Raw genomic sequence first — 13,028 nt, forward strand, 5'->3', positions numbered from 1 at the left:
CCGGCAGGATGCAATCCTTCAAGCTGGACTATTCCACGGGGCATTGGAGACATGGGGGGCGGAGAGGAAGTCTTCAGCAGGCCTCACATCTCGCTCCAGGCTTCGGCGCTCTCTCTCCAAGTCCACCCCGGCTTTAGGACCCTGGGGGGACAGCACCATCAGACCCACCCACCTCCACAGGGGAAGAGTCCTCAGTCCGTGCCCTGTTAGCACACACCTGCTTCCGCGGGCCACAGTTAAAGGGAATCAGCCTTATGGCCAGAGACAGCCCGCTTCCTCTCCGATCCTCCCCGCACGTCTCCAGCTGTATCCACAGGGGAACTGCTGGACAAGTGGGGCCCACCTTGTCCATGCTGCTGCGCGCCACGTCCTCCCCCTGCACTAAGTGGCAGGGCACGGGCCACACGTGCTCAAGCTGAGAGCTCTGGTCCCCAGTCCTGCATGCACCCTGCCCTGCCTTTCTTCTGCCCACTGCCAGGGCCTGAGCCGGAGCTCCTGTAGGCGCCAGAGTGGGACCCCGAGCTGGTCTGTGCAGGCACGTGGCAATATTTGGTAGGGAGGCAGGAAAAAGTCAATGGACGGAGAACTACGAGACAGCTTCACGTGACGGAGTAATCAGAAATCTGATTCTACCTTTATTCCCTCCACTTTACGCCAATCGGGAAGTTTCACAGTGATTTCTGGGGTGGGGCGGGAGGAAGGCTGAGTGTTCAGAATGGCCGGGGCTGCGCCTCTGCAGGCGGGGCGGGCCTCACTGGGGCAGCTGCAGGAGCACCGACTGCCCGGCCGGCAGGTAGGTGATGTTCCGGGAGCGCGAGAGCTGGTACGCGATGTCCTCCGCCGCCTCCAGCTTGCGCAGCTCGATCAGGCCGTCGCCCGCCGTGGCCAGCGAGTTGGCGATCAGCTCGGCAGCCTTGGAGTCGCCTTCGGCAGAGATGATGGCCGCCTTCTTCTGCTGCTCGGCCTGGAGGTGGAGGTGGAGAGGGGCTGAGGCGCAACCTTGGGGCACCGGGGGGTCAGGCTACAGCCTCAAGAGGAGCAGGCCGAAGCCCCGGCTGGCTCCTGGAGGAGCTCTGAGAATTTGCCTCCCCCTCCTACGAGGTCAATGGCGCGCACCGTGCACCCATTTCTCCTCTTCCCTGCGACGCCCACTTCCCACCACTTCCGCTGGCAGTACAGACCTCTGTCTTATCCAGGGTTCTCACCAATACCAACCAGCAGGCTAGTCCTCTCTGAGCCAGGAGGACCCCAGGAGAGAAGGAAAGTGGATTCCATCCGTCCTCAGACACACCTCCCCCTCGGCTCCCAAGTCAAGATGACTTCCACCCAGCCAGCAGAGCAGCACGTGCCCGTGACTGACGGAGCCCAGGTGCCCAGGCGCTCAGAACGCGGTGTCCTCGCCTCACCCTGGATCAACAGCGAGGACCTCTATCTGCAGAGCGCCACCTTCAGGGTGCGGGAGGACACAGCAATAAGGCTCGAACACCATCACCCAATTCTGAAAGTGCAGGGCTCTGCGGGTTCGCTCAGGAAACCTCTCCTGTGTGCAAGCACCCCTGGGCCCTGGGCCCGCGCCGGAAGCGGAACCGGCACTGGCGGCACGGCTGGACCGAAGCAAAACAAGGCCCTGCCCTCACCAAGTGTCTGTCTCGCAAAGGAAACCCATCCCTTTACACCTGGATTCCAGGGACTGGGGCAGGGCTCCAGGGTCAGCAACACAGGTGGTAGGGAGGACAGCAAGGAACACACCACCCCGTAAGGCTGCTATGCAAATGCACCGGGTCCCGCTGCTCTCCCAGACATCTGGATGGACTTAGCGCTGGGAAAAACCCAGCGCTGATAGCACATCTGGTGCAATGTTTGATCTTTCTTCTGCTGTCAGCTCTCACTACGCAGCCACGGCTAACAACGCCTTCTCAGCGAGGCTGAAAATACTCCCAGAGAAACACTGTGACTCGGAGGAGTGGTTTTGATCTTTGGGAAGTAAAAGAAAAAATCCTCCTGTGATTCAGGAACACAACTTCACCTGCCCCTGACTCACCCCAAAGCCTCTGGAACCAATTGCAGGCGCTGGGTCCCTCCAATCCCCTCCCGATGATCCCGGAAGGAGATGACAGATGATGAATCTCCAGGCCACCCAACAACTGGGAAGCGGAGCGCAGGAGAACGGGAGCAGAGCGGCCCCTGCCATCTGATGGAACACTCACCTTCTCCACCACGAATCTGGCCCTCTCCGCTTCCTGCTGGGCCACCTGTTTGGCTTCCACTGCCTCCGTGAACTCCTTCCCGAAGGTCAGATGCGTCTAAGGGGAGCACAAGCACAAGATGAGGCGGTGTAATTGCTTAGGCAGCGCTGCTGGGAGGCCTGGAAGGAAAAGACCAGAACACGCTTCCACCGCCACGTCCTTGTCCAAGTGCAGTCTGTGCCCCAGAACCCTCAGCTGCCCGCACATCGACCTCATGGAGGGAAATGGCACCTGGAGCTTTGGCCAGGACCCAGGGACACTCGAGGACAGCTCCATCCACTGACCACCTCCCGGAGGGAGCCTCAAGGTTCTAGGAGCCCCCCACCCCCACCCTTCCCAGATCCTTTGATGCCTGGATCAGAGGCCGGAGGGAGGCCAGATGGAAAGCCGAGCCCTGAGAGCTGGGGACACGGCCAGTTCCCAGCAATCAGGAGCCAGCGCTGTTTATGCATTACCCAGTCCGCCTCTCTCATGGTGCCTCCCGACAGGAGCAGGATGGGAGGAGGTGGGGCGCAAACCCTGCCGTGCCCAAAGAGCCAGGGGTTCTGGCAGAGGGTTTAAAAGAGCAGGCAGAGAAGGCCATTGGTGGGGCGGAGAGGGGGAGCCCGACTATCCTCGGCCTTCCGTAATCACAGGAAAAATGAAGACAGCACCCAACGGGAACAGAGCTGAGCTCCCAACATGCAGCTGTGAGCGACTGACGTCACCCAAGGAAGAGACGAAGGGCGGTGTTGGGGGCACTGGTTTGGGGATCAGATTCTATTTGTTTCATTCCCTCTTCTACCCTCCCAACCTTTGCTGTTTTTAAAAAGTAGAAGCTGCCCCCAACTTCTCCAGGACAGTAAATCCAGGGCCCTCTTCCAGCATGTGGAGCCCTGACTTTTAAACTGCACCTGCTCTGAGTCCCGTTCAACAGCTGGGTGAGAAAACATGATCCTGAGAAGTGACAAGTGAAGTGCATGATTAAGGAACATGATTTCCTGCTAAAGGGGCCAGCCAAGGCAGCCAATTCCCCAGGAAACCTCATTTTCCTCTCACACCTCTCAGCTAGGATTTCTTGTGGTCAGCCCACATTTCCCCCGAATGCAGCACGTGGGGGTCTCGACTTGGCGTCTGCTCATGGCCTAAGTGTCCGGGTTCATGTGAGCAAGCGGAAAGAGCCTGAGGGTCAGCTCTGGTGGAAGCAGCCAGGGCTGCAGCCTGGCATCCTGCCAGTAGGGGGAGCCCGCAGGCCCTTCCGCTTCCATCCAGTGGTGGGCGTCTTGTTTACATAGCTGCACAGATGCCAAGGGGGATGGAGGGTCTATCCCTGAACAGGAAAACACTACCCCACCATCCGAATACATCACCCCACATGATCTTTCCCGGGGAATCTAGGAACACGACCCCATCCCCCAGCCCTGCTGGCCCTGCCCCTACGACTTGCAGCCTGAGTTCTGACATCAGTGCCACACACAGACTGTACGTCTCAGGAGGCCAGCTCATGCCTCGGAGCTGTCCCTTGCCCTCCACAGCAGGCCTTGGGGAAGGGGCCGCTCGTTTACACCCTATCACGGTTTGCGGGCTCTGCCTGGGAGGTCTGCGCGAGGGAGAAGAATGACCACACAGTGCCCTGGTCTCGCTAGCAGGCAGTTTCTTCCCGTGCCTGCTGGGTTTCATGAGACATCGCTTTCTGGAGAGCTGTGGCAATGCTGTTTGGTGACTGGGGACCCCCTGGGGGGCAGCAGAGAGTGTAAGACACGTGTATATGGCAGAGGGAGGACAAAGAGCCCCCAGCAGAAGACAACCCCAAGGAGACTGACCCACAGTCAAGGGGAGCCCCTGCTTCCAAGCCTCACCCCCAGGGACCTCTAAGGCAGCACCCATGGCGTCTGCTGGGAACCAGAGCCAGCGCCTGGGCACGAACCGTGGCCCCCTCTCGCCCTCCCGCTCCCTCCGCTCTTACCAAGGACACGTCATCCAAGATGAGGCCGAAGGTGGCTGCGCGCTCGGTGAGGTCGTCGCTCACCTGCCTGGAGACCAGCTCTCTCTGCGTGATGAGTTCGCCCGCATCAAACCGCGCCTGGTTTCAAAGGGAGGCGCACAGAGCCGGTCGGGTTAGGGAGGAGGTGGAAGAGGGGCTGGGATGTTGACAGCTGTGGGTCGAGCCAGGGGCTCGGGGTGGAGGGCGCCCGCTCACTCACCACCACGGACTTGAGGATCTCGGTGGTGATGGACGGCAGCACGCGCTCGTCATAGTCCTCCCCGATGCTGGTGAAGATGCGCGGCAGCTGGCTGGCCACCGGCCGGAAGAGGATGCGCAGCGTGATGTTGACGTTCTGTAAATCTTAGCGGGGGACGGACACCGGCGTGAGAAACGGCTGCAGGGAAGCCAGCGGCTTTTCATCATCTCTCCTGCCGTCAACTCTCTCCCACTTATCAGCAGCTGTGTGATGCCAACACAGCACCACGCAGCCAGGCGCTGCTCGGGATGTCACAAATGTCCTCTGATACCTCAGATTCAGATGCTGTGTCCAACAGAGGACACGCGACATTGGTCTGAGCACTGGAAGTTTCAAGGCCACAGCGAGGGAGGCTAGGGTGAAGCCTCCCCACAGCCCAGCGCACATGACTGAGTGAGGAGCTGGCCTCACGGGGGCAAGAAATCCTAAAGCAGTAGGCCGTCGAGAAGTAGGCCTTAAGTGACATTCTCCGTTTCTCTACCCCCATCCCCGCCCCTCCCCAACCTTGCATTTGCCTTTGCAGCAGGCCAGCCAGAGCCAGAGCTGCAGAACAGATCTACCCGGCGGCCGCCCTCCTCCTCTGTGTCTTCCAGTCCTGGCACGCGGCGCTTCCTCGCAGGAGCCTTCCAGCGCCTGTGGGAGTCAGCCGCTCTCTCCCTGCTCCCCACACTCCCCATGACCTTGGCCCTCATCCTCCAGCCTCGACATAATTGCTTGTTCACATGGCTATCTCCCGAGCTACACAGAGCTCCCGAAGGCTCCTGTTTTAGTCATCTCTCACCGGCCTCCGCCCGCCCCAGCACAAGGCCTGGCACAGGTACAGGAAGCCCACATTTGCTAGGGAACGGCACTGAGGGCCCCGCGAGTGGCAGAGACAACACGCTAGCATCTGCGGGACCTCTCTCTCAGCCAGCCACGCGGCTCCAGGCGGGGCCGCCACAGTACTGCCTGCCTGCCGGGTGCACCTTTGCAGGTGGGAGGGAGACAGGTGATGGAAATTCACTCTAGGCTTGGACTGGAAGCTCACTGGAGCGTCTCAGAGGCCAGAAGCCTGCCCTCGGGCCGCGGCCTCAGCCTGTAGGGCAGCAGCGTGAGGCTCGCACGGCTAGAGCTGAAGCAGAAGTGAGGCTGGAGCGCGGTTTTCACGATAGCTGATGGGAAGGGCGATCGGAGCGAACGGCACACTGGGATTTCTTTAAAATCAGATCCCTGGGGCCGGTGCTGCGGCGCAGTGGGCAAAGCTGCAGCCTGCAGCGAAGCATCCCATGTGGGCGCCAGTTCGAGTCCTGGTTGCTCTGCCTAGGAAAGTGGCATTAGAGAGCCCCTGCACCCATGTGGGGGACCTGGCAGAGGCTCCTGGCTTCAGATCGGCTCAGCTCCGGCCACTGTGGCCATCTGGGGAGTGAACCGGCGGATGGAAGATATTTTCTCCCTCTCTCCCTGTAATTCTGCCTTTCAAATAAAATAAATAAATCTTAAAAAAAAAAAAAAAAATCAGATCCTTGCGCAGTTCTGGAGAGACCTCTGTTTGCCTGCATTTGCACTGCCGGCTACATGTGCACCACTAGCGTACATTTCTCTCCACGAAGCCACACGAAGCGCTATGAAGTCCAACCTCCTTGGTAATCCCAGCTGCCACAGCTGCTGCTGGAGCTGGCACATGAGCACAGCACCCATCCCGTGGGCCCGATCCACCTCCGGGCAGCACTCACCTTTGCTACCGGTGATGACCGGCACGTTCCGCGGTCGTGAGCGGCAGTCGAAGATAATTGGCTTCTGCACCCACGGTATGAGGAAGTGGGTCCCTTCCCCCACCACCATGTCCTGCACGCCTCGGAACCGGTCAAAGATGACAGCTCTGTGCCCAGCGTCCACTGGGAAGGAAGGCAGGCAGGTTAGAAAGCAGCTCACCCCCACCCGAGGGGTCCCGTCTGCGGGAGATCGCTGACGCTGTACATTTAAGTCTCCCCTCTTGTGCGCCATATTCCTGAACTCCTTGTCTGTAGAGGCCTCTCAACAGCTACAAAACAATCACTTCCTGCCGCTCAAGTCTCCCCCAGGAGACCGCGTGCCTCAGCAGCCTTTCTCCCTCAAAGGCCTAGCCCGGATTTTCTGAGGACCCAGCCCACTCCAACCTCCCGCCACACTCGCCAGGAATCGCGGTCCTCACTGTTGGCACCCATCCTGGCTCTGGCTCGCAGACGCAGCGCCAACCCTGCGGGAGACACTGCGACTCCCAAGGCGCTGCCTTTTCTCTCTCCCAGCACATTCTCCGAAGTTCCAAGGGGTTACGGGGCCGTCCTGCGGCCGCACGGGGAACACTCAGCGGCAGCAACCACGGGGCCGCTGCGCAGGTGCAGCCCAGAGGATCACGCCACCAGACACGCAGGCCCTCCCCGCCAGGCGCCGTCTGTCCCTGCTCCTCTGGTCCACACACCCCGCCTCCTCCTGTCAGTCACACACCACCGGGGCACCGGACTGCTGCTCGGCCGTGGTGAGATTACCGAAAGTCAGAGGCAGGCAAGGTCTTAGAAACTAGTTCAAGCCTACCGCTTGACAAACGAGAAGCTGGGGTGTAGAGGGAGCAGCCACCTCCCTAAGGCCACACAGCAGGGTGGAAGGAAAGGCATCTTAGCCCCCTGCCGCACCGTGCAAAGCTGAGTGTGCAAAGAGGTTACTTCCTGGGGATGGGCACTGGGCCTAGCAGTTAACAACAGCAAAGACGACCCGGTCCGACACCCAGCTCTGGCTCCCCATTCCAGCCTGCCGGCGGTGCAGACCCTGGGAGACAGCAGAGGATGGCTCGGGTGGCTGGGCCCCATCACCCGTGTAGGAGCCCTGCACTGAGTTCCTGCTCCTGGCTTTGGCCTGGCCTGGTCCCAGTCACTACAGATATTCGTGGAGTGAACCACCAGATGGAGCGCTGGCTGGCTGGCTGGCTGTGTCTCTCCCTCTGCCTCTTGAATAAATTTATTTTTTTTATTTTTTTTTATTTTTGACAGGCAGAGTGCACAGTGAGAGAGAGACAGAGAGAAAGGTCTTCCTTTTGCCGTTGGTTCACCCTCCAATGGCCGCCGCGGTAGCACGCTGCGGCCGGCGCACCGCGCTGATCCAATGGCAGGAGCCAGGTGCTTCTCCTGGTCTCCCATGGGGTGCAGGGCCCAAGCACTTGGGCCATCCTCCACTGCACTCCCTGGCCACAGCAGAGAGCTGGCCTGGAAGAGGGGCAACCGGGACAGGATCGGTGCCCTGACCGGGACTAGAACCCGGTGTGCCGGCGCCGCAAGGCGGAGGATTAGCCTAGTGAGCCGCGGCGCCGGCCCTCTTGAATAAATTTTACAAAGAAAAGAAAAACCGATCTTCTCTGGAAGCACCCAACCTCCACAGCGCACAAGCTGCTGCTCAGACAGCAGGGACGGCTCGTGGGGACATCCCGGCACCTGCTGCAGCATCTGCTGACACAACGTCACTCCACGGGCACGAGACCCCTGCAGACCCCCAGCCAGCTACAGGGCGGGGAGGCCCCTTTCGCAGGAAGGCTGAGAGACCCTAAAAGGACAGTGGCACCCCCCAGCAACACCACCACACAGGGTGGGATGGCAGCTGAGGCCTCCCGGCCTCCAACACAGTCACACGGCAGCATCCGTCAAGAGCGTCCCATGGGCTGCGCACGCCAACCCGCATCTTCTAGTGAAGGGAGTGACCCACTGCCCTCGAGCCTCACCGTTATATAAGGCAGAGTTCACCACGCCTCCCGCGACGGCTAAGGCCAGGCCGAACTTGCCAATGGACTCAAACACTTTGGCAGCCATGTTTCCTTCTGCTGGACCCACTCACACCTAAGGGAGGTAAAAGTAAACCAAAGTGAGCCAATGCCTCTCCAAGGCACATTCACTCCTCCAGCTGGCCCCTCTTTTCCCTCACAACCTCCACTGAAGGCCCCAAGAGATGACACTCGACGCGTCGCAAAGCGCGGCTGCGAGCCTTCTGCTACTTTCTCGGTGTCCTTTTTCTTTTTCGGTCACTTCAAAGAGTCTGGGGCACTCAGTTCTTTTTTTTTTTTTTTTAAAGATTTATTTATTTATTTGAAAGGCAGATTTACAGAGAGGCAGAGGCACAGAGAGAAAGAGAGCTTCCGCTGATCCAAAGCCAGGAGCCAGGAGCATCCTCCAGGTCTCCCGTGCAGGTGCAGGGCCTAAGCACCTGGGCCATCTTCTGCCGCTTTCCCAGGCCATAGCAGAGAGCTGGATCCGAAGTGGAGCAGCCGGGACATGAACCGGCGCCCACATGGGATGCCGGCACTGCAGGCGGCGGCTTTACCCACTATGAAACAGCGCCAGCCCCTGGGGCGCTCAGCTTAATAATAGGGACAAGGGGCCCACACTATCGAGTAGTAGGCTAAGCCTCTGCCTGTGGCAACGGCATCTCATATGGGCACTCGTTCGAGTCCCTGCTGCTCCTCTTCCAATCCAGCTCTCTGCTATGGCCTGGGAAAGCAGCAGAAGATGGCCCAGGTGCTTAGGCCCTGCACCTGCACGGGAGACCTCGAGGATGCTCCTGGCTTCATATGGACCCAACTCCAGCCATTGCAACCATTTGGGGAGTGAACCAGTAGATGAAAGACCTCTCTCTGTCTCTCCCTCTCTCCATCTGTAACTCTCTCTCAAATAAATAAGTAAAATCCTTAAAAAAATAAAAAATAAACCACCTCCTATTTCCTGGACAAATAGGTGCAGGAGAGAGGCCATGTATGTGCCTGCTCGTGTTTGGAAAAGTTTTGGAAAAATTCTGGGTTGGAAAAGTGACTCAAAGAATGTGCCCCTTGGTGACGCTGGCAACAAAAAGTTACAGTAACAGTTCACATTCTTAACGGGAAATGATTTAACCCTCACAGCTCCCCCCACCCCCCGCGAGAGGAGACAGGCACACAGGCTACCCAAGGACTCAGCTATTCAGTGCAGGGCCTGGAGGTCGAACTCTAGAAAGTCCAGCCCAACTCCCCGCCACACTGCTGCTCAAGAGGAACCTGTTACGACGGGAGCGGGAGGTAGAGCGCATTCTGGAACCCAGAGAACCCAAGAACCAACCGGGCCGAAAGGCTCTGAGCAGCTGCCCGGCGCGGGAGCGCGCGGCGGGCCGACCCAGCCCACTCCAGCGAGAACTTTACAGCCCCGCCCAGCGTCCACGTTCGCTCCGGTCCCAGGGCTCCCTCCCTCCCGGACCGCAGCTCCGAGACCACGCTGACCTCGCCCCATGCATTTACGTCTTCCCTCCCCGAGGCCAAGACAGCCAGCGCCCCTTACTTGTAATAGCTTCTGGATTATTCCTCCCCACCCCCAACACGGACACCTTCACCACTCTGCAGAGCCCCCGGCACAGTCCCTCCCCCTCTCCAGCAGAGCACACCCAAGCACGCACCCCGCTGGACCAAGGTGCGCACGAGAAGGCAGATGAGGACTGCAGAGACGGCCAGCCACACACCTCAGACGTGCCCCTCCACTCTCACCTGCTTCCACTCTGACCTCCACATGAATTCCCCAACCGCGCAAACTGCGCGTGCGCCGGGCCGCTCCCGCCTCCTCCCCACCCTCCTTCAAGGTCCGCGCCTTCGATTGGTGGAAACGCGCTCTGTGAATTCTGGGAAGGGTAGTTTACAGCCTCGCCTTAGCGCAGCCGGCTTTCGCAGATGAACTACAATTCCCAAAGGCCATGCAGCTGCCTGCCCGTGCAGCAAAACCTCCTCTCTTTGGCGATAATCGCGGAACTATTTGCCGCAAAGCCTTTTGGGGGCTGCAGTTTTCTGGGAATTAAAGCACGTGCCTATTCCGTACTGATGCTGGCGCTGCGAGATGAGCCCTAAAGCCCTGGGTCAGAGGGACTGGGCCCCCGGCTGGTGCCACAGAAACAAGTTTATGGCCGAGGAGGGAGAACGAGAAAGTTGTGAAATAGTTGGTGGACTGAGAGACTTCGAGGGAAGCCCGGGGCCAACTCATTCGGGAAGCCCCGTCTGGAAACGTTCTCCTCATCCCGAGCTTTTTGATGAGCAGAGCGAGAGAACCTTGGACGCCATCTGGGCTAGAGAACGGAGGCCAGCGGAGTGGAAGGGAGTCGTTCCGCGTACGCACGAGTGAGCAGAGGGGCTCGGCTTAGAGTCCACGTGAACACGAAAGGTGCAAGAATAGTGCAAAGAACGCGCGTGTAGTCTTTCTCAAATTCACCTGTTGTTAGCAGCTGGCTCTATTTGCTTTATCAAGTGTTATGTTTTCCTTCCTTTTCTCCCCTTCCGCTCTGTGGAGGGGATTGTGCGCTTTCTAAAAAGGACGTCCTTTTGCTTGAGATGGCAATTTTGCCAGTCGATCCGATAATGAACTTCTGGCACTCCCACATTAGATGCAGCCTAACGTGAAGTCCTGTATGTATTTCTCAGGTCTCTTCCTGAAATTCTGAAGCGTTTCTCGAGTCTTCCTTTGTCTTTTATTACATTAAAAGGAAATAGGATGTTTCTCCTTTGAGGTTTGTCTGATGTTTCCCTGTGATTGGATTCAGGTTTTGTGTTCTTAGCTGAGATTCGACACAAATGATGTGTGGACATTTAGTTTGAACAAAACCAGACCCACTTCCGGGCTCCACTAACATTGGATTCTTTCAACTTCTTTCCCTGTGTGTCTCTCCTCTCTGTTTGCCCTAATTGTCCCCATTCGACAGAATCTAATGCCAGAGATATCCATGGCCACTTTCTTTGGGTGATAAGAGTTCTCCCTAACCAACCACAGGCGTCTGAGAGCTGGGGGTTTTATGTGATACCGTCATTGAGCTATTCTCGGTCAATGGAATAGTGCCTGACACACTGTAGGTGCTCCGGAAGTGTTTGTTGAATGAATCAACGATGAAGGATGGTGAAGTGGCTGTTCAGACTGTGGCCAGAAAAATGAGGCTGGATGCTCCAGAGTCCTGCAAGATGAACCTTCGTGTTCGCCTCTCATTCAATCTTGATGTCCTCAAATGTTAAAAGTAACATTAATGTTAAATGTAAAATTAATTTAACATTAATTAAATGTTAAAAGTTTCTGTACAATGGATTATAATTTTCAAATCCATAGCATCTCACTTGAGCATCATTACAACCCATTATCCCTGTTTTGGGGACGAGGAAGTTGAGATTCAGGGATTTAGTGACTCACTCACGGTCACTCACCTACTCAGACGCAGGCTGTCTTGAACATAGGTCTTTGGGGTCTAACCCCTGTATTCCTGCCACACTGTGTCCTGGGCAGCAAAGGCAACAGGAAAATCCAGGAGGTTTGAATCTGAGCTAGTTGCAGGTGGAGAGGTGGGGAGGATGGAGGGTACAGAAAATGAGGAAGGTTTGGGAGAATAATTTAACTGGGCTGAGGCAAAGACTAGGGAGAGAGCAGTCTTGGGGCTTCAGCTTTAGGAGTGAGTCCGAGCCATTGCTACGTAGGGTGTGTTCCCCTGCAGCCTCTCTCCCAAGGCAGGTGTGCCAGTTGGGATAAGAACAGGGCTATCTTGCAGCGCCTTCTGAGCACCCGGTGGCTTCTGGAACACATAATCTTTTTAAGCCCATTTCCATAGCTCCATTTTGGAAATGGAGATTCAGAGAAGTCAAATGACTAGCTTGTACCACAGCTGATGACTGGCAGCATGTCTGACACCCTAGCCTGTACTTTTCTAAGCTGTGGGAAGGAGAAGGAGTGACCTGCGTTTTCAAAAGGTTGATTCTACTCCCTACATCAATGCCAAAGTGGTAGGGGTGGTAAATTAAAAAAAAAAAAAAAAAATTGAAGGTCTGTCAGGTCCGAGACAGTGCTATAGATACTGGGGGTGTGACGATGAAGAAGACAGCGGGGGACCCTGTTCTCAGGGGTAATACCCTGGCACGGGGGAATGTGGTATGCAGACCAAACACTCGAGTAAAGAAAAAACTTAAATGGAACTTCGCTCGTTTCAGGAAGGGAGTAAGCAAACAGAGAATGAAAATCAGTGGGAGAGATTTTGGGGGCCAGTTAACAGGAAAGTGAACTGCGCTGGCTTGAACGGAGAGGAAATGCACAGAATAAGGGTCCCGGGGAGGGCTCGCTCAGCGGCTCACTGAGCTCGGCGCGGGTGCCAGGGCCTGCCATCTCAGCTCTGCCACCTTCAGCGGTTGGCGTTTGTCCCCCAAGGTCACGAGATGGCTGTGGAAGGGCCCGTGTTCCTGGCTGTTCATCCCTCTGGTGAGATGCCTCACTCCTCGGGAGGCCGTCAGGGAGGGAGGCGGGCTCCCTGCGCTCACAGGCCAAGGCCGGGAGGCCCCTCCCTCGGGTCAGTTCCTAGGGAAGACTTCGGGCAGGGTCCCGAGGTGGCAGAGAGCACCACAGGGCGGGAGGGCGCTCGTGTCTGTCCGTGTTCCTACTTTCAGAGCCGCCATGATTTGCTCATGGGGGCCCCACCCTAAAAAGCCAATCCTGTCTGATCATTTCCTGAAGCCTGCCCAACTCCCCTCCACCCAGAACAAACCCAGAATTTGCCGAAGCTCCCACCCTCAGGACCATGAACGTCG

General features: G+C 57.5%; 1 protein-coding gene across 2 annotated transcripts; it reads right to left on the reverse strand.

Annotated features, from left to right (window-relative positions):
* Positions 1-612: 612 nt before the first annotated feature.
* PHB1 (prohibitin 1) lies at positions 613-10,043 on the reverse strand. Of its 2 annotated transcripts, none has more exons than XM_062216396.1 (7): positions 9,975-10,043; positions 8,193-8,307; positions 6,181-6,342; positions 4,430-4,572; positions 4,192-4,308; positions 2,208-2,303; positions 613-964 (listed from the first exon to the last, which is right to left on the reverse strand). In XM_062216396.1, exons 2-7 carry the CDS (start codon positions 8,278-8,280, stop codon positions 752-754), a joined length of 819 nt encoding a protein of 272 aa, XP_062072380.1. In that variant the 5' UTR covers positions 8,281-8,307; positions 9,975-10,043; the 3' UTR covers positions 613-751. The 2 variants fall into 2 exon arrangements, with proteins under 2 accessions (XP_062072380.1, XP_062072381.1); XM_062216397.1 differs by having other exon boundaries at positions 9,887-9,975.
* Between the last annotated feature and the right edge of the window lie 2,985 nt (positions 10,044-13,028).

This window comes from Lepus europaeus, chromosome 18 (assembly GCF_033115175.1).
Source record: "Lepus europaeus isolate LE1 chromosome 18, mLepTim1.pri, whole genome shotgun sequence".
In the NCBI taxonomy this organism is placed as follows: Eukaryota; Metazoa; Chordata; class Mammalia; order Lagomorpha; family Leporidae; genus Lepus; species Lepus europaeus.